The sequence below is a fragment of the Vicugna pacos genome, chromosome 9, assembly GCF_048564905.1.
Source record: "Vicugna pacos chromosome 9, VicPac4, whole genome shotgun sequence".
Lineage (NCBI taxonomy): Eukaryota > Metazoa > Chordata > Mammalia > Artiodactyla > Camelidae > Vicugna > Vicugna pacos.
Genome location: NC_132995.1, coordinates 53,063,394 through 53,088,558, shown reverse-complemented (window position 1 = coordinate 53,088,558; position 25,165 = coordinate 53,063,394). Strand labels below are relative to the sequence as shown.

The 25,165-nt window shown below is 52.3% G+C and overlaps 2 protein-coding genes across 11 annotated transcripts in view; both read right to left on the bottom strand.

Annotated features, from left to right (window-relative positions):
- Window positions 1–17,080, bottom strand: part of NECAB2 (N-terminal EF-hand calcium binding protein 2) — a 29,603-nt gene extending 12,523 nt beyond the window's left edge. The window contains exons 1-5 of one of the 4 annotated variants that reach the window (XR_012075833.1): window positions 16,450–16,674; window positions 13,972–13,996; window positions 9,444–9,552; window positions 7,324–7,349; window positions 7,056–7,153 (exon numbers count right to left, since the gene is read on the bottom strand). Coding sequence is in view for 3 of the 4 variants with exons in the window: in XM_072967829.1 (XP_072823930.1) it covers window positions 7,056–7,153; window positions 7,324–7,349; window positions 9,444–9,552; window positions 13,972–13,996; window positions 16,450–16,674 (483 nt within the window). In the remaining variant the exon portion in view is untranslated. Of the gene's footprint in view, window positions 1–7,055; window positions 7,154–7,323; window positions 7,350–9,443; window positions 9,553–10,258; window positions 10,383–13,971; window positions 13,997–16,449; window positions 16,686–17,001 lie in introns of those variants that run through there. The other 3 variants (XM_006207529.4, XM_072967829.1, XM_015241955.3) reach the window with 3 other exon arrangements.
- Window positions 17,081–18,054: 974 nt separating this feature from the next.
- The window catches only part of OSGIN1 (oxidative stress induced growth inhibitor 1), a 30,262-nt gene continuing 23,151 nt past the window's right edge, over window positions 18,055–25,165 (bottom strand). For all 7 annotated transcript variants that reach the window (XM_072967824.1, XM_072967825.1, XM_072967823.1 and 4 more), the window contains 5 exons: window positions 24,331–24,435; window positions 22,987–23,123; window positions 22,054–22,245; window positions 21,713–21,804; window positions 18,055–19,370 (listed from right to left, as the gene is read on the bottom strand). In XM_072967824.1, coding sequence (XP_072823925.1) covers window positions 18,422–19,370; window positions 21,713–21,804; window positions 22,054–22,245; window positions 22,987–23,123; window positions 24,331–24,397 — 1,437 coding nt within the window. In that variant the 5' untranslated portion in view covers window positions 24,398–24,435 and the 3' untranslated portion in view covers window positions 18,055–18,421. The remainder of the gene's footprint in view (window positions 19,371–21,712; window positions 21,805–22,053; window positions 22,246–22,986; window positions 23,124–24,330; window positions 24,436–25,165) is intronic.

Genomic DNA, 25,165 nt, shown 5'->3' with positions numbered 1-25,165 from the left:
GTTGAATGTGAGAAAGAAAAGTTTTACATAGAGAGGTTGTGAGAAAAAAGCATGGTGATCACTCAAGTTAAAATTAAGGTTCTACAGTCAGAATGACCATCACTCAAAAGTCCACAAACGATACATGCTGGAGAGGGTGTGGAGAAAAGGGAACCCTCCTACACCGCTGGTGGGAATGTAGTTTGGTGCAGTCATTATGGAAAACAGTATGGAGATTCCCCAAAAGACTAAAAATAGACTTACCATATGATCCAGCAATCCCTCTTCTGGGCATATATCCAGAGGGAACTCTAATGCGAAAAGATACATTCACCCCAATGTTCACAGCACCACTACTTACAATAGCCGACACATGGAAGCAACCTAAATGTCCACTGAAAGATGACTGGATAAAGAAATTGTGATATATGTATATATTGGGATACTCCTCAGCCATAAGAAATGATCAAATAATGCCATTTGCAGCAACATGGATGGACCTGGAGAATGTCATTCTAAGTGAAGTAAGCCAGAGAGAGAAAGAAAAATACCATACGATATCTCTTATACGTGGAATCGAAAAACAAACAAACTTACTTACAAAACGGAAACAGACTCACAGACATAGAAAACAAATTTATGGTTACCAGGAGGGAAGAGGGTGGGAAGGGATAAATTGGGAGTTAGAGATTTGCAGATACTAACTACTATATATAAAACAGATAAACAACTAGTTTATACTGTATAGCACAGGGAACTATGCTCAATATCTTGTAGTAACTTATGCTTAAAAAGAATATGAAAATGAACATATGTATGTTTCTATATGACTGAAGCATTCTGCTGCACACGAGAAATTGACACAACATTGTAAACTGACTATCCTTCAATAAAAATATATTTAAAAAAAAGGAATACGCCCTCACACCATACACAAAAATAAACCCAAAATGGCTTAGAGACTTAAACATAAGACAAGACACTATAAGCCTCTTAGAAGGAAACACAGGTAAAACATTATCTGACATAAATCTCAGCAATGTTCTCCTAGGGCAGTCTACCCAGGCAATAGAAATAAAAGTAAAAATAAACAAATGGGACCTCATTAACTTTATAAGCTTAAACCTTACAAGCTTATACTTAAAAAGAATATGAAAACAAATACATGTATGTTCCTCTATGACTGAAGTATTGTGCTGCACACCAGAAATTGACACAACATTGTACACTGAATATACTTCAATAAAATATATATATACATATATATACACATGTATTATATATATATATAAAACTACAGAAGAATAGATTAAATGAAAGTTTCTGCTATATAGCACAGGGAACTATGTTCAGTATCTTATAATAACCTTTAATGAAAAAATAATATGAAAATGAACACCATGTATGTATATGCAACTGCGACTTTGTGCTGTACGCTGAAATTGACACATTGTAACCGACTGTACTTTAATAATAATTTTTTTAAAGAAAAAAACAAAAATCAAACCTTATTTACTATTGTAAGTGGAAAACCAGCAGCGTATGTCATAAATGAAGGCAACTGTAAACATGAATACAGTATAAAACACATACAAAAAAGTTAAGGTTCTAGAGGTCAGGAAATAAAAACATGAATATGATTAAAGTGCAACTATTAGTGGTTCAGTCAGTAAGGAGTGTCCAAATATGGAAAATGGTCAATCATCTCAAAAATTCTTCTAATTTCGGGAACAGAATGTGTTTTTTATTAGCTAGGTATAAAAATGGGATTAAGAGTCTTAACGATGTATGTTTTAGAAGTCACTAGTGAAATGAAAACCACAATGTTTACCTCTGAAATCATAATCAATGTTAAACAAAGCAGATGAACGAACGGTAAAAAAGAGAAAGGAACATTAAAAAATGGGAAGCACGTAAGATTAAGACAGCAGCCAGACCAGCTAGATAAGAACAATTAAGAAAAGCCACCTCAACTGCCCCGTGTAAAGGCACAGTCCCAAGTTTGATGAAATGAGGTCCACCTGGAGGCACAAGGAAAGCCAAGCAGCACCGAAGGACCTGCCAAAGGAAAGCCTATGCAGAGATTCTGCTACCAAATTTGATCAAATGACTGGGACAAGTTGCAATATCACCATCAAAGTAAAATTTAAATAGGAAAGGATTACATAAGATGAAAAGGGTAAGAATAAATGACAAAAGGCATCATGCATCACCAGGACACGACATTATTAAATCTTTGTGCAACGGGAGAGGATATTGCTCTAAATATGGCTCTGGGAGGATTAGATGCGTACAACCAATTTATAAAGCAATTCTGCTTTATGTCGAGAGCTGTATACTGCTCATATTCTCTGACCCAGCAATCCTCCACTTCTGATCATCTATTCTTAAGAAGTACTGCAAAATGTGGACAGATAATTCATGTCCCAAGGTTACAGTGTTATTGATAATAGCAACAACCTGGAAATAATCTAACATCCCCAACAACTGAGAAAAGTATGTAAATTGAAATATTTAAATTGATGCTTTTAAACAGCTTTAATAACCTGCGAAAAGTGCTTGTTAAAATGTTAGGCGAAAAAAAGCAGAGAACTTTCGTGTACAGAATATTAAGTATACTAAATACACAGAGAAAAAAAGGCTCAAAGGTAATAAACTAAAATGGTAACAGTGGTTAGGGACAGTGGGAAATAGCAGTGATTTAAAAATCTTTATATTCTTTCTAAATTTTGCATACTAAGTATGTGCCATTTACATAATAAAAACATAACAAGGTCTACATGCATCAAACATGGCTAAATATACAGACATGAAAACATTAGAAATATAATTAAGTGACAAAATATAATTTAGTGTGAAAAATTAGCTCACCACTGTCCCACAGGACAGATAAATTAGAATAAGTATCTGCTGTAGATGGCATTGTCAGGAAAGTCTGAAAGTCTTCAAAATGGGCAAAAAAGAGACCACCGGGTTTCTTGTGTAGTACACTCTTGGCTTATCTAGGTCTTTCCTTCTTTTAGTTACTTTTAAAATTCTAACATATAAAAAGACGACAGTAAAGCAAATAGTTCTCATCCACAGAAATGCATATGAATTTTGTCTGGTAGAATGCAACTGCTTGTTGCCCTATGGATAGTGACCAATTTTGTTCGTTTCCGAACTCCGGGTTGCCTACACACGGGATATGTTCTTTGAATTTTCCTTTGAGCCTGTGTTAACACCTTACTGGTTCTCAAATTAATGGGTTAACAAAAATCTTTGATGTGTACCTCTTATATTTGCACAAGAGACTCTACTGTATCTTTTTACAGAGTTGTCTTTTAACAGCATCTACTTCATAACAAAGAAAGGAGAGCTATTTTAAGATTTTATATTCTCGAAGTTGTCAACTGAAATAAATGCACAACATCAAAGTTGAGAGCTATGTTTTATCTGGTGGACATTTCTGAGGACTTGAACCCCTTCGAGCGGAGCGCGGGATGACAGCCTCTCAGATTGCTCTGAGGCACTGCTCCGAAGAGGTAGGGGTGGAGCCAGGATATACAGGAGTTTTACAACAAAGACCAGGCAGTTGGAGCATTAAAAGATTACTTGTTAATTAAAGAAAACCAGGCATCTCAAGCTAAAGAATTTAGTGCTTTTCTATGTATGGGAGGGAGCAAACAGTTGGGCTCATTGAATTCATTCCTTTGACAAGCACCTAGCTATCTAGGGCCAGTACCCCGTACTTTCTTATTCTGAGTCCCCTCAGGGTGCACCATTGTGAGCAGAGGCCGGGTTGCAGGCTTGTCTTCACTGGGGGAGGGGGGGTGCGTGTAGCAGCCACTGATGACTTAATGGCTTCAGCACTCACTGTTTACTAATATGGTTTGCAATATTTTTCGTTCACAGAGTACAACCTACATCTTCTCAAGTATCCACAGGATAATGATCAAGATAAATAACGTAATATGTAGTGAAGAAATCTCAACACATTAAAAATTACTATCAACTACTTGCTTTTATCCTAATACTATGAAATGAGAAATGAGTGAGGACATTAAAAAACGATTAGAGACTAGTGAGAGAAAAAATACTATGTATTAAAGTCAATTGCTGCAGTGAAAGTACCATTTAAAGGTGTATTTCTAAACGTTCAACCTTAATTACTCCCCCAAATTTAAGCATTTCATTTCACATATGAAAAAGTACAGCAGGAACAATAAACCCAAGGAAATAGAGGTAGGAAATAATAATGATAAAAACTATAAAAACATACAATATAAGGGAAATGTAAATAAATGTATCAGGGGTTGGTTACTAGAAACAACTAATTAAAACAGGCAAAACTCTGTCAAATACAAGGTTTTTAAATGTAGCAAAAAAGGATAAAAATTAAACCAACACCTGAGCTCTAACAGCACACATTTTATTGAACTTAATTTGTATTATGTGCCTGTTTTGCTTCACACAGTATTTTACAGTTCTTTTTTCTTAAAAATAATAAGAACATACTATGCATAATGGATCGTAAAACTGAACACATCCATGGCAGTCTTATTTAAAAATATACCAAAATGGACACCAAAAAATAAAGAACTAAAATGAGGACTGATCTTAAAATCACTGTTAAAATAACCCCCTCCCCTATTTAGTACCTCAACCCAAGTCAATGGGTTCATTCTATTTTTGAATAGAAAAATGATTCTAAGTTAGAGAAGCTGATTCACACACAGAAAATATTCAAAGCTGCCTACAATTCACTGCCAAACTATCATCCAATCTCAATTTCTCATGGAGAAGGAGATAAAACGCTCAGCTAGTGACAAGGATTCAGCAATGTGGTAAAAGAATAATGTGCCAATTAGGGTTTATCCCAGGAAGCGAAGGACTGACTGTTCAATAGGAGAGAATCTAATAATAGAATCCACCCCATCAATAGCTTATGAAAGATCATATGATCCCTGAAAAATACCAGAAAAGCATTTGAAACAATTTACTACCACCCCCGAAGGCAAAACTGAACGAAGAGGATGCAAAAATATTTTTCAACAGGCTGAAGAGGATTCTAAAATAAGCAGTGGTATTAATATTATAATTAGTGAAGAAATACTAGACAGAAGCATTTGAACATCAGCAGCAAAACAAGGACGGCTGACGTAGGGCCATTTCAATGTTTGCGAATCTGGGGGACATGTGACAGGACATGTCAGAGAAACAGGAACACCGTTCAGAAGTGAAGGTGATCACTAGGTAGCAACTTACATTACGACAGCATATCAACAAAAGCCAACGAGTCAGGTAAAATCAGTGGATGCAAGAGAAGTTTCTGAAATAATCAACAAGCTGCATTTCTACAAAAAAAAAAAATTGGGTTGGGGGAAGGGTAGAGCTCACTGGTAGAGTGTTCACGAGGTCCTGGGTTCAATCCCCAGTACTGCTATTTAATTAAGTAAATAATTTAATCAATCAATCAATTAATTAAATGAATAAAACCCTAATTACCTCCCAATTTTTAAAAAAATTGCTTAGAAAACACTCAACAGTAAGAAATGCCCCTTACAACTTACCACCACCACCAACCTACCATAAGAACGCACCAAAGGCTGCATGATTTCCAAGAGCAAAATCTCCAAAACTGCTCTATGTTGAATTGGTAGGCATTAAAATCTTCTCCTTGACGGAGAATTGACTAGTTATGACCAAAGATCAAGAAGCAAGCATGCAGGCTATTAATGCTGAGATAGCATTACTGGGCAGTGGCCCCATTCACAGATTTGAAAACTGAGGCTCAAGGCAGGGATTGTAATGTGGGCATCTGGTGCACCTCACCCAGCCCATGAAGAATGGAGCTAGGGCCAACACCCCTGTTTGTGCAAGGATGTCAGAGTTTGGGGTCTTTCTGCCCTCCTTTCTAAATCCACTGCCCACCTTGATACCTTCAGAATATCAAATAGTCTACAAGGATGAACAATGAAAGGGAACTGATCTCACATCCTATTAAAATATACTTTAAAACACCAAGACTCAAAACAGCAGGACCCTAGGACAGAAACCGAAATTTGCCAGGCTCTGTGCTAAGATCCCTTACTTCATTCAGTCCTCAGAAGGACTCTAGAAGGTAAATGCTCCCATTCCACAGATGGAGAAACTGAGGTTCAGCAAGAGAAGTGACTGGCTCAGCCAGGCCTGACTGATTCAATCAGCTAAGCTCCCTGACCTCCACCTGCAAGTGGGTCTGGCGACAACTCTGCAGGGTTCGCCTTTCCCGGCCTCTGTTTCCATAGCTCTGAAAGGAGGGGAGTGACGTCAGCTACCAGCAGAACTGAAGTGAGCGTTCAGTCCTGGCCATCCAAGGTCCTTAGGAAGTTTGCTGCCCCTTTTCTCCGTGAGAAGGAACACCCCCAACCAGGTCCCGGCAGAAGCGCCAGTCCAGGGAGGATGCAGACTCACACGTGGGGATGGAACTGGGGGCGGGTGCTTATGCCCATAGAGCTACGATGCCAAGGCACCACAATGCCCAGCTCGCAACTGGCCCCATCTCCCAGCCCTCCATGCTCCTCCCCCACATCAGGGCTTCCCTCCACGACATGCAGGGACTCCAGCACTCGGCCCCCTCCCAACACTCCTAGTGGTTCTGCTGCCCAGCTCATGTCTCCTGGCCCAGACACTGCACTCACCCCGGATACCACTAGATCCCTGGTCAAGTTCAGATGCTCACATCCACCCCTCTCCCTCCTCACTCATAACCCCGCAAATCATCAGGTCTGACGCCTGTCCAAGGATCCTGAGGGCTCAATGTGACTGCCCCTCCCTTATAAGACTCCATCCCAGGACCATGCCTGATTCTGGAAAAGGGCTTCACACTCCAAACCAGACCCTGCTGGACAGAGCCATTCGTCGAGCCGCTCCACCCACTTCACAGTTTACCTCACTCCCTCTAGGAGCCCCAGGCAAAGCCCACCTCAGAGCCAGATTCACCCAACACCTGGCATCACAAATCCAGGCATCCTTTGCTGAGGATGCTCTGGGGAAATGTAGAACCAAACCAGCACTCAGACCCTGGACCCCCAGGGGCCACCACACCCACTGACCTTCTTGGTGTAGCCCATGGCCTTCAGGACAGAGTGATTCAAGGTCTCCAGGGAGGCCAAGACGTCCTCGTAGTCCCCCATGTGGTCCACAAAGTAATCTGGGGGAAGGGAAGGCAAAGGTCAAGGGTCATGGGAGGACTGTGCCCCTCCCCCCGGGCCCTCCCAACCATGCTGCCTGTGCCCCTCATTCACTGCTTCTGCCCAGTCCCACCCCTACCCTCAAAACACACCACACCCAAGTCTTGGTCCCTGCAGAGCGGGCACCTACCACACAGCTCCTTGGTGTCCACATGGCTGCAGAGAGAGAAAGGGGGTGCTCAGAGGCAGGTCTGTCCAGGTCCCCCCACCCCCTCTACAGCAAGCACAGCCCACTGCAGAACACCTCCCCTCCCTCCTCTCTTTTCATCCTCCGCCCTGACACATTAAGCCCCACTTTACAGATGAGGGAGCAGCAGGTAAAGGACGCTGCCCCCTCCCCAGGGATCCACGTCTATGCATCTGTCTGACCCCATCACCATGCCACCCACCCCAATCCTCTCCCAAAGTCATCGGCTGAGAACACTGTGAGCAGATAGAGCTAAACCAGGGGTTGGGAAAAAGGAGGGAAAGAGCCCGAGACTATTACAGGATGTCAACAAAACTCTCACAAGATGCGCTGCCCTGGGCATCCCTGCCTGCAGGGTCCTGGGGCTCTGCTGAGAGAGGAGAGTCCTCCTGGTTCTCATCCTAGCCCTGCTAGCCCTTGGGTCTGGCAACCCCACTCCCACAGAGGGGAGAAGCATCCAGTCCTCCCTTGGCGGAGGCTGAGCCCACGAAGACCCCCTGCGCAGATGAAGGCACACGCAGCAGCCTCAGAGGCACCAAGGGGCCTGAGCATTCGTGCGGGTTCTGATGACCTTCCCTTCCAGTTCCCTGACTCAGAGAGGAGGGGCTGGCTGAAAGTGTGTGCTGGGTGGGATCCAACTCCAGCAAGATGCTCCTGGGAAAAGGCTCGCGGTTCAGAGGCCCTGCAAACTCTGTCTTGCAGGTTTCCCCAGTTCGCATCACATATTAAAATCCTGGGGGCAGATATCACTCAGCGGTAGAGCCCATGTTTGGTGTGCACAAGGTCTTGGGTTCAGTCTCCAGTACCTCCATTAAAAAAAAAAAAACATAAACCTAATTACCTCTCCCCCGCAAAAAAAAAAAATTGTTAAAAGTTCTGGCAAATCCTGCAGAAAGGAAGCCTATTAAATGGTGCTTTAAAGCAGTATCTCCCCCATCTTTCCGAGCCATGTGAATGGTTTTGGGTAGAAAGCCAATTTAGCATCCTGAGGAGGGAGTCACACTCCAGAGAACGATGGATACAGAATACTCCTGAAAGTCTTTAGAGCTCTGACCTTCTCTAATGGAAAGCCCACCCTGCCCGCACTCACAAGCTGTGTGTCAGTGCCCCTCTCTCCCCTACCCAGCTGCCCAAATGAGGATGAATAATCAACAGGCACCTGCTGAAGCCCTTTCAAGCTCCCTGGGGGGCTGCAGGCACCGCTCAGAACCTCCATCTGGCTCCAGAAACAAAGCATCCCCCTGGAGTGTGCAGCAGGAAGCTGTTTCTTTCAAGTGGCCTTTCCCTGGGCAAGGATGCCCGCTCCACCTGCCCCACCCTGGCTCCCAGGACACTCAGCCCCACTCTGGTCCAGACCATCTCTAGCCTGTCACAGGGGACTCCAACTTATCAAATCTGCCCCCAAGCAGCCCCCAGGAACTGAGGTCCTCATAATCTGAGCGGGGTGGAGAAGGGGGCTTCATCCTGCATGGGGAGCCCAAGGAAAGCGGGAGGTAGTTTAAGCTGGAAAGGGTCGGATTCGTTAGAAGAGAATGTGAGCTTTTGCACTCGATTTAGGGATGAGCTGGGGCTGGAGCTTTTGGCTGACTGAGCTGCAGGTTAAGGTTCTGATGGAGGAGAGGGATGGAGAAAAAGGAATTAGGTGCAGCAGAAGTAAGGTTACGGTCAGTTAGCATCAGTGTGGCTTAAGGCGGGCCCCAGGGAGAAGCAGGGTCACAGAGTTCTTGTTGAGACTGGGGATAAGCAAAAAGCATTGTGGTAGAACTGGGCTAAGTTGCCGCATCTCCCCCTTTCCTCATGCTGCAAAATTCAGGCTCTCTCCCTGCTTCGCCACCTATGCTCAGAAAAGAGAAACACTTGCCAACATCATGTCAATTGGTTCCCTCCCCAAATTGCCCTGACGCGGAGGGAAGGGGGGCAAACAGATCCAACTTTTGGATTAGGGAGTTTGAGGTCTCCCGCCCCTACAGGGAGTGGGCAGTAGAGACTGAGTGAGAAAGACGCAGCCACCCCACTCCCTCCAACCCCCCGGAGGATCTGCTCCTGCCCTACACGCAGCTCACTTGGTGTTGTCAGAGTCGATTGTGTGGAAGAGATCCTCCAGTTCTTTCTCGTTGAGGACGCCATCTGCAAAGAAGAGCTGGAATTCCTCCAAAGACAACTTCCCATCATCTGCGAGGAAGGGAGGGAGAGGGGAGAGCAGCAGGTGTCTAAGAGATGGGACATCCCCAGAGCCAGACAATCCCCAAACTAACAGATGACCTCCAGCTCAGATAACTCCTGCCTGCCCCGCTAATCCAAATTAACCAGCAAACTCCAGCTCAGGGAGCTCACCAACTCATCCAGCTAATTCCCAAACCAACAGACAAACACCCATTTACAAGTAATCCCCAAATCAACAAATGCTGGGGCTCATTATGCCCCATCAACAAGTAGAGAGCCCCTGTGCCCCGCCCCCACCAATCTTCTCTTCAAGTCACCTGACCATCTAGAGGTACAGGTACTACTTAACGTAGCTCCACACCCGTGAGAGGCAGGGCCAAAGCGGGGCAATCTGATGACCACTCTTCATTGTTTCCAAATGCTGAGATAATCTCTACACTCTGAAACCGTCTCCACAGCAGCCTCCTCCAAGCCAGGGTGCTGACGCTGGGGAGGGGATGACCCCTCTCCACGCTGCCTTCGCAAGTTCTGACCAGCGGAGCCAGCTCCAGTAGTGACACAGAGTTCTCAGGGTGCCAGGGATGCAGCCCTGAGGATGCTAAGCCACATGGGGAGGGGTTGCCAGGCCTGGGGCTGCGGTTCTGGGATGGGGGGCAGGGCTCTGGACAAAGGGCACCCCCAAGCAGATGCACGCCACTTGTCCCCTCTATCTCACCTCTTCTTCCTCCACATGCAGTCACCCTGGGCACCAGCATCTGCTGGGGACATTCTCATGGGGTTGGGCAGTGGGGCAGACAGGCCACCGAGGAGGGGCTCACAGCAGAACTCCAGGGACTCCCTCCCACCTAGGCATTCCTGCTGAGCACACTCTGGCAAGTGATCTCCACCCACCTCCACCGCCTTTCCAAGACAGGCTCCTGTTCTGCCTTAAAGGAGCCGAGTTGTGGGAGGCAGTGGAGGTCAGGGAGAAGGGTGGGCCTGGCCCCTCTGCTGACCCCTTCCACTACTTCCAGCCAGTTTGCAATCAAAGCCCTTGAGAGCCCACGTGACACTTAGTGTGGAGGAGAAAGAAATGTCTCCTTGGTGGGGGAGGGGAAGCAGCCCAGCAGCAGGCACTGGGGGAAGGGGCGCGCAGGCTGGATCGCAGTCCCCCAGTTCTCTCCGGTAGGTACCCTTATCCAGGGCACTATCGGCCCAGTTGGACCTGGCAGACCTACTTGGGCCTGGAGCAGAAGGCACTCATACATTTTAAAGGCGCCAGAACTTCTATCTCTGCTGCCAGCAGCTCTACAGGGGCTCAAAGTCGGGCAACAGGAGAGAGCACTCCTCACGCCTTGCGTGGCTTCCCTCAGCCTGTGCGGAGAGACTCGAAAATAGTGCCTGCATGTTGGGGGGCTGAGGCAACGTCCCATATACCTCCAACATCCCAGCTCAGGGTTCAAGGTCACAGACGAGGAATGAATTTGCGACTCTCAAAAACAAGAACCCCCCAAACAAAAGCCCCCATTCACACTCAGAAGACCCAGAAACCAACCATAAAAGGTACATGATACCAGCTGTGAAATCTGTAAACTCAGCTGTGGCTCTTTCTCTTCTGTGAAAGAGACTTTCCAGATTTCCTTTGATGAGACATATAAGAACCCAGGAGGCACAGTTTAGAACCTGGGTGGACACACAGGGCTCTGGGTGTCCACACATTCAGTCCTCACGGGCTCCCCGATGGCATAGGTGACAGAGCCGTACTGGGCACTGAGTGGTGAAGGGACCTGCCCGGGTCCCACAACTGGAGCTTGAACCCAGGCCACCTGGCTCCTGAGTCCATATGCTCTCAACCAGACCTGGGGCAGGGTCTTGTGGCAAGACCCCCAGCCACGGGGCTCCGTGGAAAATCTGGGGACAAGTCTGGACTGAGTGGAAGCCTGCTGGGATCGATTAGTTATGTCTGCCACGGGCACGGGGCTTGGTTGGGGGTCTCCCTGCCTCCCTCTCCTGTGAGTCCAGGGACCTCCATCCAGCCTGCACTCAGAACAGGCGGAGAGGGGCCCGCCAGGCCTCTGGAGCACAAAGCCTTCTCGGTGACATTTCCCTTGGTTGTCCCACTGCAGCCCTCACAAACCCAGATCAGCTAATAAGGAAGCAACATCTGCCCGGGCCTCTGTCCAATTACATGAGTGAGCAGGCCGGCACCTCCAGGACCCCAAGTGGGCCATTTGCAGGTGTCCTCGCTAATTAGCACGAGCTCAGCCTCTGTCACAGTGACCTTTGAAATGCCAGGCATCTTCCAGTGTCCCCGTCCCATGGAGGGTAATGCCGTCTGGCACTCAGCCCTCCGCCGCAACCATACCACCCTTCCGGGTGCCATACCCCCCCAGGTGTCCAGGCAGAACCCCCCCCCCCACCTTCTGCCTCCCCTTGGGAGCCATGCCCAGTCCCCACCTCCACTTCCACGAAGATGGCTCTGTCCCTGGAGCCATCAAGACAGGACAGCCTGAGCCCTTGCTCCGGTGATCCCAAAGGCTAATTCTACTGCAACGTGCGGCCACAGGCCTAATTTGAGACCACATCCCCCTCTTCCGCCACACAGGCTTTCTCGCTGCTGGGGTCACCCAGGGCAGAGCCAGCATCCAAGGTACTAAACAAGTATGCGCACGAGTGTGCATCTCTGGCTCTGTCTACACCCACACTCATACGTCCGTCCACACAATTCTGCCCACACAGTGTATGCAAACTGTGCTGGGCTGAATTGGAACCGCCTGACCTGCTCCCCAGCTGAAGACCTGCGGTCTCTCATGTTCCTTTCCCAAGCCTGGTTTGTGTCACCTGTGAAAAGGGGGGTGGTACTCCTTCTCCCAGTAGGAGCACAGTGAACATCAAATGAGGAGGTCTGTTAACGTCTTGGTGCATAACTGATGCCACTGGCCGCCTCCACCAGGTGGTCAAGTCCTGGCAGTCCCAGCAAGGGCTGGGAATCAAACACTGGTTGAAAAACCCAAGGGCTGTTTTCCGAGGCACTCATCAGCTGGTCTGAGGGCTCGTTGACTCCTTACAGCGTGCCCAGACCCAAGCCTCCCTCTACCTTCACTACAGCTCTGTGAGCAAGTCTGTCACCTGCATCGGCCCACACCAGGGACAAGCCCAAATCCCTACCTGTAAAAACCTCACAATCGGCTGAGGGTTGTGGCCAGCACACTGCGAGGACCTCTCCACCCCAGGCAGGTGCACACTGAAGACTAGAGAGAGGCCTGAATCAGGGGTCAAACCCCCAAACTCCTTTCTCGAATCTCTAATGCTGTTCAGGCCGCGATGGCAATACCATGGCAATTTCCCCCTACATTGCTCTCCTTCCTCCCTGCTTCCTATGGAATTGCTGCTCATGGTCCAGGGTTCCAGAGGCCTGGGAGGAACCAATGTCATACTCAGGGTGCAGTCAAGAGACGGAGACTCCTGGGTGCTGATGTGCAGCCCAGGCCTGAGCACCCCCTCCTGTCTCCCGAGGCCTCACCTTTTACACCCAACACGATGGGGAGACAGCTCCAGAGAAACTCTCAGGATCAGGAGGGAGGAGGGCTCGGGCCCGGGTGAGAGCTGCCACCCTGAACTGCAGTATTTTCCCCATGAACAAACACTGAGCACTGCCTGATTCTCTTTTAAAAAGTCTGCCACCCACGTCTCCTCCCGCATTCTCCCAACAGCCCAGGGAAGGAGGCAGATTAAATGTTATAGTCCCACTTTACAGATGGGGAAACTGAGGCCCAGAGAGGGACTGTGCCTTGGTTAAAGTCCACAGAGAGTTGCTCTGGGCCTTAGAATGAGGACCACAGTATTCCTACAAAGCTAGAACACTCTCTGTGGCAGCTTCAAGATTCAGGTTGGCCTTGGTAAACTTTATTATCCTCTGGTCCCTGCCTTTCAGAAAGGTCCAGGGGAAGTCGGGAGAAGGGGCGTGTCCTGAATTCGCTGGTCACAACAATGTGCTGCTCATTTTGCCAGGGAGGCTACATGAGGTGGGGGAAAGTCCTGGGGGTCCACAGTAGGGCCTCGGCTGCCTTCATGCAGCTGGGTGACCCTGGGCAAGTCACTGACGGACTAAATAGAACAGGGGCAACAGTGCTAACTGCCTCAGGTGGCTTTGGGGAGGACGGGTGCCTGGGCCTAGGAAGGGCCAAGAGTGAGGCTGGGGGCTCCTTAAAGGGTGGTCTTTGGGCCCCGCCTGGGCTGCTCTGGTCCAGCCCAGCTTCAGAAGGTTAAGGCACACCAAGCATTTACCATGGGCAAGACATCACAGCGTCACAGACATCTACTCATTAAGATGGTGAACCCGAGGCAGAGAGCAGAGCCAGGACTGAGCCTTCTAACTGCAGGGTTCTGCACTTTGAACTGCAAAGAGACGGGTCCCCCACTGGGGGACAGCCTGGGAGGGAAACTCACCATTTTTGTCTGCCCGGCGGAAAATCTGCAGGGAAGAGATGTTGAGTCAGTGCCGGCCAGGGAGGGGCAGGCACCCTCCAGTGGCTTCTGACCACCTCCCCTCCAGGTGGGCTTGGGGAAGCTGGGCCCCCTTCTCCCTGCCTTGGGAGGAGACCCCAGACTGGGATCCAGGGACAGAGGGAGGATGTTTCAGGCAGAGGCCCTCCCAACCCGCGTGGAAACAGCTGCCCCCTCTCCCTTCTGTGCCGCCAGCCTGCCCACGGCCACGCTGACACACGCACACACGCGCGTGGACACATGCTCACACCCTTCACATGCTGGCGGGCGTGCTTCCAGAACCATCAGTCCCCGTGCTGCACCCACTGTCAGGCAGTCACACTCACAATTCGCATCCTGCCCCACGGATGCAGCCACCTGCCTTACACCCACTACCCCAGACCCCTCAAGAGCCTGGGAGTTTGGGTTAAGTCTCAACTGATGTGTCAGCTAAGGGAAACTCCAGGCCTGGTGACCGGACCAGCCAGAGCAGGATGGATTATTTTTTTGGGTGAGGGAGAGGTAGGAGCAGGTTGCTGGGAGCTCAGAAATCCAGGTACAGATGCCAGGTTCTGGCTGCATGGGGGTGGGAGTGGGGGGAAAGGGGCAGCCCGATGCCCCACAGCCTCAGCGGAGACCAGGTAACTCGTCCTCCTGGTATTTGTGGGACCAGGTAAGCCCTGCTGATGGAGGGAGGAGGGGAGGCACCACTGCTGTGTGTGACCCGAACACCTTCAAGGACAGAACACGCCCAAGCAATGGGAGGGCATCCATTATCAGGCACCTGAGGCTGTGACAAACTAAAGCAGCAGCTCAGGGCTGCTTCTCAAACATCCCCCTTCTCTAAGCTGAACCCCAAGTCCAGTGCACTAGGTGGGAGCCACTGTGGTGGGGGTGGAAGTGGGAGCAGTTATCAGAACTCTAGCCTGAGTGGCCCACACTCCTGTTCCTGACCCCAAGGTTCCTGGGAGCTGGGGTCCCACTTTCCAGTGCCTGTGCTGGGTGGCGGTGGTAAACAAGTGATTGACACGACCACGTGACGTGGCCCCCCACACCTGCTCATCACCCCATTTCACAGATGAGGAAATGGAGGCTCAGAGATGGCTCATGGCCAGTATGTGAGGACTCTGGAGCGTACCTCCTGCACCGGGAGAACCTGAAAGGGTCTGGGCAGGGCTGCCCTAGGAGGGCAGCCCAGGGTTCCACCCATGAACTCTGCCAGGGCTGAGAGAGAGAGAGGATCTAGCTGTGCAAGAGTGTGTTTGGGAGGACTAGGGCTCTGGGCACTCACAGCAAAGATGCCCCTCCCAGCCCAGCCCTCTCCTCCCAGAGCCAGCTACCAGCTCCAAGAGGAAGGGAAGGAGAGTGAGAGGAAATCCACGCTCTCCCACACTCACAGGGATGTGTCGTACACACACACACAGCTCTCCCAGAAACCCACGATGCACACACGAGGCACTCCATGCCCTCTGCCACCCACCACACAAGACCCTCACTGGTCAGGCACACCCCACCTCCATGCTGCCACTTGGGCAAAGCTCCTTCCACCTCCTTCTGGCATTCTACAGGGGAAGTCTCCCAGCCTAGCTGGCTGTCCACCCTGTAGAATCTCCCTCCCACAGTGGAGAGTGGGTGGGAGGGTGAGGTGGGGCAGTTTAGGTCCCAAAGGGGATGAGGGGGTGAGGAGAGGGAGGGTGGGGTGGGGAAGGGAATGAAGGATAGAGGTGGCTCAGAATGGAGTGTGGGTGCCCAGAGGGGTCCAGGCTCACTGCGGATGGGGATGGTCCCAGCTCTACTGAAAGGAGAGAGGAAGACAGATGAGGGGAGGGGGCTTCATTTTTCAAGAGGTGGTGCCTGGCCAAAACGGATCTTTGGGGATGAGAACACCAGGGCTTAGGGTATAGAGCCAGAGGAGAAACCCCCGGAGCTAGGGGTTGGTGGGGGCAGAAGGGGGTCTCAGAAAAGTAGCGACTCGAGCAGGGATCCGGGATGGAGAGGAGGAGGGGGCTGGAGGCGGTCGGGGCTTCTTTCCCGGGAAGAGATGGAGGTTAAGGGTGAGGTCGGAGCTGGGAAAAAAAGAGGGTTTGGCCAGGACAAAAGTAGGGGGGCGGTGGCTGGGTGGAGGGGCTCCAGGTCCCAGCTCCGCAAAGGTGTGGATCCCGAGAAGTGGAGAGAGGGGGCGGCAGGAGGGGGTCGTCCAGGTCCAGGGACGAGACAGGACTGGCATGGAGACCCGCCGAGACCCGGAGGGGCTGGGGGCCGCGCTCTGGGACACGGAAGGGCTGGTGCGGGTCCTGCTCTGGGCTGCCAAGGGGGATGGGCCGGGGGTCCAGGCTTTTGGAGAAGGGGTCCTCGCGGGTCCCGGCAGGGACCGGGAAGGGCGGCGTCGGGGTCGCCCCCGTGGGAGGAGGGAGCTCGGGGTCCCAGTCCGCGCGTACTCACGTCCAGGATGACAGCGGTGCCCCCACGCGAAGAGGCGGGGCCCGGGCCGGGGCCGGGGTCCGCAGCGGGGGCGGCGGGGGCGTCGGAGGCCAGCGGCGCCCGGGGCTCGCCCATCCTGGCGCCCACCCAGCGCAGCAGCCCGCCCAGCGCCCGGCCCTGCGGCGGCGGCTCCCGGAGCAGCCTGTGCGCGCCGGCCCTGCACAGGCGCGCCGCCCGCTCGCACATCGCGCCGCGCCCGCCGCCGCCGCCGCCCGCAAGCCCGCCGACCCCCGCCCGGTCCGCGGCCCGCCCCCGCGCGACCCCCTCCCCTGCGCCGCCCGGCGCCGCCCCGCCCTCCCTCCCTCAGGCCCCGCGGCCGCGGCCACGCGGGGACCGGCCGGCGCCGGGGGACAGGTTGGGGGGGGCTGCTCCGCCCGGACCCCGAGCCACGTGTCCGATGGCCACCGCCCCCACGTCCAGCGGCCGGGCACCAAGGCAGGGTGTACCCGTGGGGGCGCGGGGATTGGGGGCTGGACTCCAGCCTGGCCGCGGAGGGGGCTGCCCAGTACTCACAGGGTTGTGGACCTCCCACAACCTTGGGGGGCGCCCTGGGGGCTGCCACCCCGAAAGTCTCCGACTGCCTTCCCTCCCGAAGGTGCCCACCCCCAACTCGTGGCGCCGCTGCAGGGGCCGGAGCGCGGTGTCCAGCGGGCCCGGAGCGCCCTCTGCCGGCTGCCTCTCCGGCATCTGCGCCCACGCAAGGGGACCTCCCCCACCACTCTGCTGGTACCCACTCTTCCCTTCCACGGCGTACACACCCTCTCACACTTCTCCGTCCCATTACACAACGCCCAGAACCAGCCTTCGCTCCAGAACACCCTCTTGCCCTCACACTCCCCGCATCCATCCATTCCAACCGCCAAAGGATTAAAGGAACATCAGCTAGGTACGAGGCCTGGAGCCGGCAATGGGTTCTCAGAACAGGGAAACAGAAAAGGTCCCTGGCCTCCTGGAACTTATATCCAAGTGGGCTGAACCAGGGACTGGAATGATTCCACAAATAAGTGAACAATTAAAACTATACTGCTGTAAAGAGGTGGAATCCTGGGCCATGAGAGGGGGATTCATTCACCTTATGGCCACCGAGGGGTATGTGTCAGAAGAGACTTGAGAGGAAGTGATCCTTATGAGGAGAGGAAGAGGAGTAGTTAAAGAGAGGAGAGAAAAGTGCCCTGGGCTAAAGACTAGATTGTGCGAAGGCCTGATGGCAGGTGCAAGTACGGGGAACGAGAAGGACTGACTGAAAGGAGGCGGTGGGGCAGGAAGGGAAAATGGGAGAGGGTGGGCACTAGACTGGAGGGCTAGGGGGATTGTGAAAGCCTCCCCAGCACCCATTCCGCAAACCTACCCTCCCCTCACTCCTCTAACACAGCTGCTGTCTCCTCTGCTCCCACTCAGCAGACCCTCCACTTGGGGCACCATCCATTGTCCCCTAAGCCCTCCTAGCCCAAGGTCCTTCTCCCACAAGGCCCTGTGCTTCAGCCCCTGCCTCCACTCCCCGGCTCCCAGAGCAGAGTCCTGGGCACCCCACCTCCTCTCCAAGCACAGAATCATCAGAAACAGGAGTGGAGGCAGGCTCTGGTTTTATTTGGGATCTGATTCTGGATAGAGTGAGGACTGAAGTCCTCCTGGCTCGGCACTCAGCTGGTCCTGGTGATCCCAGCTCACACTGGCAGATTTCACCCCCCAATTACAGGTCTGGGCCTATCCCGGCCTGCAGTCACTGTTCCTACCCTGGTCTGAGTCTGGGCAGCTGGGTTTCCCACTCTTCATCTGAGAGGCCCATTATAAGGGCGCGTGTTTGCTCCTGTCTCCTGCCAGGAGAGGCCCCCTTCCATCACTGGGGCATCTTGGGACACGCTCTGCATCCAGCAGGGCCGTGGTGATCTCCCCTTCTCTTTAGGGTATGGATGTGAGGATGCCAGGCCAGGTGCTAGGGCGGCTTCCTGGCCTCCTTCCTCAGCAAGGAGCTGGCCACAGCCAGAGCCCCGCCCTGCACGAACCGCACAAAGTTGTCCCCGGCCAGCGGCCCCAAAGCGTACAGGCCCTCCTGGTGGATGCTCTGGTAGGTAAAGGGGTCCACGTCAATGGGGTTCCTCTTGGTGCTCAGAGGCTGATCTGGGTCCATGGCCAGGTCAGCACCTGCCCCCGGGAGGAAGGACAGATCAGGGTGGGAGCCAATGAGGACCAGCACCAGGGAAACCTCGAAGACCTTCTGGTGGCCCTGGGGGTCCTGGAACACAGCCTGGCGGTCCTCCTTGAAGAGCAGAAGCTGGTGCTCGGGGAAGCTGCGGTAGCCTTCGTAGGGGCTGGGCAACAGGATGGACTGCTCCCGCATCATCTGGTGCACCTTGTGGTACTCAGGGTACAGCATCTTGGGCAGCTGGTTGAACACCAGGCCGGGGTCGTCCACGGGCCGGCGGAAGGCATGGATCACTGGGATGTTGTAGTGGCGAGCGTAGAGGACGGCGTCAGCCGCCGACAGCCCCGCACCAATGATGACGACGGGGTCCGACGACGGGGTCACTGTGCCTGCCCGCGTGGCTGCCTCCAAGGCCGACAGATCATGGTGGATGAAGGGTAGGCCCTCCCCAGGGATGCCCAGCTGGGCTGGGCTGTCGGACGTGCCGGTGGCCAGGACCACGTTGCGGGCGCACAGGGAGAATGGCTGCTGGCTGCGGTCCGTGGCTGTCAGGAAGCCACTCACCTGGAAGAGGGGGCTGGGGTCCCGGGCCCCGGGGCTGCTGGGCTCTGGTGTACCCCACTCCACGGCTGTGACCACGGCACCAGACACAAAATTGTGCCCCAGACCCTTCTTGATCACATAGTCCCTGTAGTAGTGAGCAATGTCCCCGGCCGTGGCCCGGCTGTTGCGAAGACCTCTGGGGGGAAGGATGAGGGAGGGTGAGAGTCAGATAGTAGATTTGGGGTGGGGTGGTTATCGGGTGGGCGGGCTGGAATCAGACCCTGGAGCTGGACAGTGGCTGCCCCACCCATAGGCACAGGACTTGGTCAAGTGGTTTAACCTCTCAGAACCTCAGTTTCCTCTTCTATAAAATGGAGCTGATTCAGGGTGCCTCATTAGGGTGGGGTTCAGAATGTGGCCTCTGGGGCCAGATAGCCTGGATTCAGATCTTGGCTCTGCCACTGGTGAGCCTTGTGCCTGGAACCCTCTGCCTCCGCTCCTCGTTTACAAAATGAGGATGACCGTGGTGACAGCACCAATTTTGTGCCATTGTTGAGAGGCGAGGATGATACGAAGGAAGAGTTTAGAACCTGACAGGTCGTAAGGGAAATGAGGCCAGCCACCACTATCCCTTCAAAGGACTAAATAGTACTCTACGTATTTGTAGGAGGATTCCACTTTCATAAAGTTCAGAGACAGGCAGAACTAATCCATGGAGTTAGAGGTCAAGAGAGTGGTTACCTCTGGGGACGAGGCAGGGGGTGGTGACTGGGCGGGGTCCCAGGGGGCTTCTGGGGGCAGGGGATCTGTTTTTTGAGTCTGGGTGGCTGAAATGCAGGTGTGTCCACTTTAAGAAATTTCATCCTCCTGTGTGCATATGACTTGTGTGCTTTCCTATATGTACTTGTATTTCAGTAAATAAGTTGATTAAAGAATAACCATGTAAAGCACTTAGTACAGTCCCCAGCACTCACAGTAACAGCAGAGACAATTTATTATTATTGTGACTGTTATCATTACTGTTACTATTATTGCCACCCTTTCTGGGGTAATGATTAGGGCCAGTGCTGCCAGTGGGTGAGGCACACAGACTTTGACATTATCTCGACTCCTCCCTGTATCAACCTGTGTTACCTCGGTGAGTACTTTCCCTGACCTGTGGACATCCTGTTAAGGATTACTTCGCCTAAACAGAATCCTCTGTGACACGCTGCCAACACGACCCACGATTGTAGCATAAGCTGAGACCGCATCCCCTAAGGCCACTCCAGCCAATCCAACTCGTTAGTCTGCTACACAACCTGGACTCTGGAATTCATGTCTGTGGGTTGGTCATTTCCCCTCTGAGTAAAAAATTGTTTTAAAGGACTGTCCTAATAGGATGTTGCATCCAGGGTTATGTATAATAATAGAGTGGCTTTGGGCTCCTACATCTAAGCACAAGGCCCAGCTGGTAGGAATCACTCAGTGGAGATGCTCGCCCTCCCTTGGGAATATTATGTGGCCACGTAAGAGGATGCTTGTGCGAACCTTGTGTCATCACCACATGAAGCCTCATGACATCATGTTACATTTTAAGAGTAGGATAGGAAAGGGTACATCTACAAGTGAAATTTATGAGAGAGGTTAACACCTCACGCCACAAGCCTGGACATCTTCCTACCACATCTGTCAGGACACAAAGTCTTTGTGTCAAAGAGACAGACAGTGAACCCTGGAGAGGTGGAAACTGAATTGCCAGAGAGGTCAACCACCTACTGGGTGGAGGACGGTCCCCCATCACGGCCCCCGAGGGTGGAGGAAATGTACAAGAGCAGACACCACGCAGGTGGCGACCGTCCATCCTGAGCACTGGGCAACTTTATGCCTCACACTCCAGGAAGAGCAGGGGCTGGAATTTGTCTATTTAGTCATTCATTTGTTTCTCCAGGGGGGTCAGAGTGCGAGTTATGGAGCAGGAAACCTGATGGGAAGAGAATCCCCCAAGATGTAAGAGCGGTGGGTAGAAGTGTGAGGTTGGGGTCAGTTTCCTTCCTTCTCTCAATTTTCAGTTTTCTATAGTATGGTTATGTTTCTACGGCAAAAAATATTTTTTTAAAAAGTGCATCTTATTAGCTGACCTAGGAAAAACAGAGACTGTTCTAGACCAGGCTCAAATTAGTGGGAGAGGCTGCAGGGAGGCCAGAGGACTAGGGAGCCCAGGCCAGAGGCTCTGAGGCAGGGTGTGGGGAGCAGAGGCCACTGTCACCCCCTCCTTAGAGCCTGGGATGCTCCAGGGAGGGCAAGTTGAGGTCATGTGGCAGGGGGAAGGAGCAATGGACAGGGAGTCCCTGGCGATCCCAGCTCTGCTGCTCACTCCCTGTGTGGTCCTATGCATGTCCATTCCCTGTCAGATCCTTAGTTCCCTCCCCCCACCCCACCCTCCCAAGTAAGAGGAAGGGCAAGGCTAGATGAGCCTGGAAGCCCCTATACTTCTGGCTCTGGTTCCTGGGTTCAATGTCTTCCCTGCCCACCCTGGGCTTCCCACGGTCACCTTACCTTCGCTTCTGGCACATCCAGTCCTTGACCTGCAGGTCGGGGAGCCCCATCCACTGGCCTTGGCTCAGGGTCACCATGGAGCCTTCAATGGACTGGGAGGAAAGGAGACCAAAGTCAAGGCCTCTACTAGCCTCCAACCCACTCAGGGCTGGAGGGCAGGGGAGGTCTTAGCTGGGGTTGGTGGGAGATGGGGGTGGGGGAGGGGAGGGGGGAGGGGAGGAGGGAGAGGTGAATAGGGAGAGACGGGAAATGGATGAGCCCTAAACCCAGTTAGGGAGGGACTCTCCCCAAGACTTCGTGTAGACTCAGCCCAAGTCCCCTCACCCTGGGGCCTCACTCACATGCCAGGCGCCCCCAGGCAGTTTCCGTCCCAGGACCAGGTGGGGGATGGCTCGCTCCTTCTGGTGCTTCCAGGTAAGGACAGAGTCCATGTTTCCCCCCAAGTCTGTGTCTGGGCGCAAGAGGGCATCAAAGAGCAGTGCCACAGGGCTTTGGCTCCTGCCTTCAAGGCCTTCAGACAGGTAATCCAGGTCCTGGAGTGGGGTGGGGGGACACAAGTCAGAGGGGTCCCTGGAGGAGGGCCCTACATTCCTACCCTAAGATCAGAGTGTCAGATAAGCTTGTGGAATGGCACCTCTCAGAGGAAGATAATGCACATTGGCATATTAAAGGCTCTGATAAGGCCTGCATCTGTCATTTACCTGTTTAATTTTGCCAAGCCCAGTGTCTCTCAGACTTACTGGAGCAGGAACATTTCTCCCTACATTTATACCCGGGAACTGGTGTCCTGTAGAAGGCACTTTGAAAAATACCCTCAGACAAATGCCAGCTTTCTTCCACATCCGCCAGCTCAAGGGTGGGAGGGGACTAGGAATCTTGATGCTGCCTGAAGTGGGGGTGGGGGTGGGGGACACTGAGTGGCTTCCTGGAAGGCAAGGGGCCTGGAGGGCGGACTGGTGAGCCCTACTGGGCAGAGGCTAGTGCACCTGCAATATCTCGGGCAGGGCTCTCAGCTGTGGCACTACCAGCATTTGAGCCGGAGAATTCTTTGTGGTGGGGCTGTCCTGTGCTTTATAGGATGTTTAACAGCATCCCTGGCCTCGAGCCTCTCGGCCTGTGGTAGCACCGCTTGGGTTGTGACAACCAAAATTGTCTCCAGGTGGCTGAGTTTGGTCTTAGGTCTCACAAATGTATATTTTTTGATTTTTGCCTTGGGAAGGCTGGGAAAATTTCCCCACAGTGGGCATGTCCCCCTACCCGGAGCTCTGGCCCACCTGGTCCATGATGGAGACCCCTGGCGCCTCGGTGAGCTTCCTCTGCAGCAGTGGGTGCGGGTGGATGGCACCTGGCTTCACGTAGGGGGTGTAGCCCGAGAGCAGATAGGACAGGCAGATGCCTGAGGGACCGTTGCCTGGAGAGAGAGGGCAGGGTCAGAGGGCAGCATTTTGGGGTACAAAAGTCCACCATCACTGAGGGCTTTGGTCTCGATCTGTCTGATTTATTGATTTGCTCTTTGTAAAGCTAAAAGTAAAACATTTATAAAGCCCTTAGCCCATACCAGGCATGACAGCAATCAGTAATAAAGTCATGGACAGGTGCTGGAGCCCTGGACTACTTTAACAGCAATAAAGTTGGGGTGATAACTGCTGACACTGACCGAGTACTTCCCACATGTCAAGCTTTGTCACGTGATTTTCATAAGAACAGAATAATACGAAACTGACAGCCGCTGCTGCTGTACCAGGCCCCTCTGAAGCCCCGAAGCTTCATCTCACTGGGTTTTCCTGATGATTGTCGCCAGGTGCATGCTACCCTTTCTCCTTGAGGGAGCTGGGGCACAGAGAGGTTAAGTGACTTGCCTGTGGTCACCCAGAGCATGACTGAGATGCTGAGATTACTGAAAACTAGACCAGTTCTCCAGAACTGACAGTGCGCTTGGACAGACGGATGCATAAAATATTACAACAAAGATGGCTACATCCTGGGGGTGGGGGGAAGCTCGGGGGTGGCTACTAAGCCACTTGTGGGCCCGCCTGCCCCCAAGTCTGGACAAATCCCACTGCTTATCAGTGGCACTTCTTGGGCAATTAACCTGGTGACTTCACTTCTATTCTTCTCTCTCTTTCCACCCTCTTATCTTGTGCTGTTCTAAGCCTTACCCCTACGCAGAATACTATTAGGATGAACCATATGAAATCACTGATGCTCAACTGTTTTTAACTTACAAAAATGGCCATTTTGTGTGGTTCAACCTGCTGCTTGCCTGGAGGGAGGGGCCATCTGTCCTCCATTTTTGCAGACCTTAGGACGGATCACGTGCTACGGCTGCATTCTCGTGCTCAAGCATCCAGTGCAGTGCCAGGCACAGAGTGAGCACAAGATGGTGCAGGCTTACAGCCAGTCCCCTTGCCCTCGCTGGGCAAACTTCGCAGATCATCCTGCTCTGGCCTCGAGGGTTCTTGGAAGGATTACGTGGAGTGATGTTTTATAAATTGCTAAACATAGCACTGGACACATAGTGAAGGCTCTGAGGCCAATTTGAAGAGAACAATTGTAAAGAAAGGCCCAACCTGGCCTGGCTCAGTGCAGCCCCTCCCACTGCCCCTGGTGGCACTCACCAATGATGACGACAGGGAGGGGCTCTGAGCTGCTGGCTCCAAGGTGGTCCTTCCTCCAGGTGCTCATAGCTGTGGCTGGCGGAGGGCTGGAGGCTGGCAGCCAACCTGGAGCACAGGGGAAGAGGGGCCACTTGGTGAGCCTGGGTGTCACACAGTTATTTCCCAGCTCTACTGGCCCCCTGTGGCCCATAGGATCAAGTCCAAGGTCTTCCTGGAGTCATATCGGGATGACACGCCCCTCTCATACCTGCTACATTCTAAACAGGCCCAGTGATGCAGGGCTGTCTCACCCAGCCTGGTCGCCCTTGTCTCTCTGAGCCTCACTCCACCCTCCCCATCCCATCAGGGACAGTGACAATACTTGAAGCCTATTATTCATCGTTTATGAGGCCTCCTTCACCCAACTGGGACAAGCCATGTCCCCTACTTCTGTGATGGCCACAGCCCCCACCCCACAATCCAGCCCTCGGCTCTTTGGTGTAGCCTGGTGGACTCTGGAGCCATCACCTGTCCCTGGAAGGCACTTCTGAGCTGGTGACCAGAGGCCCATTCGCCTCTCTGAGCCTCAGTTTCCTCATCTGTTAAATGGGAATAATATTTGCCTCTACCCCACAGGGCTGTAGGGTGTGTGAAGCACCTGCCTGGGACAAATGTGCCACTGGGAAAAGACCAGAGCTCACTGCCTGCTCCAGGGGCTGGGAAAGAACAGGTGGATGTGGGAAACCGTAGAAGCCCGAGCATCTTGGTTTGAGAAATGCCTATAAACCGGCTTGTCTCTGGGGCACCAGCGCCCCCTGCTGACCACAGACCCAAATCACTCAGAGGGACCCAAACT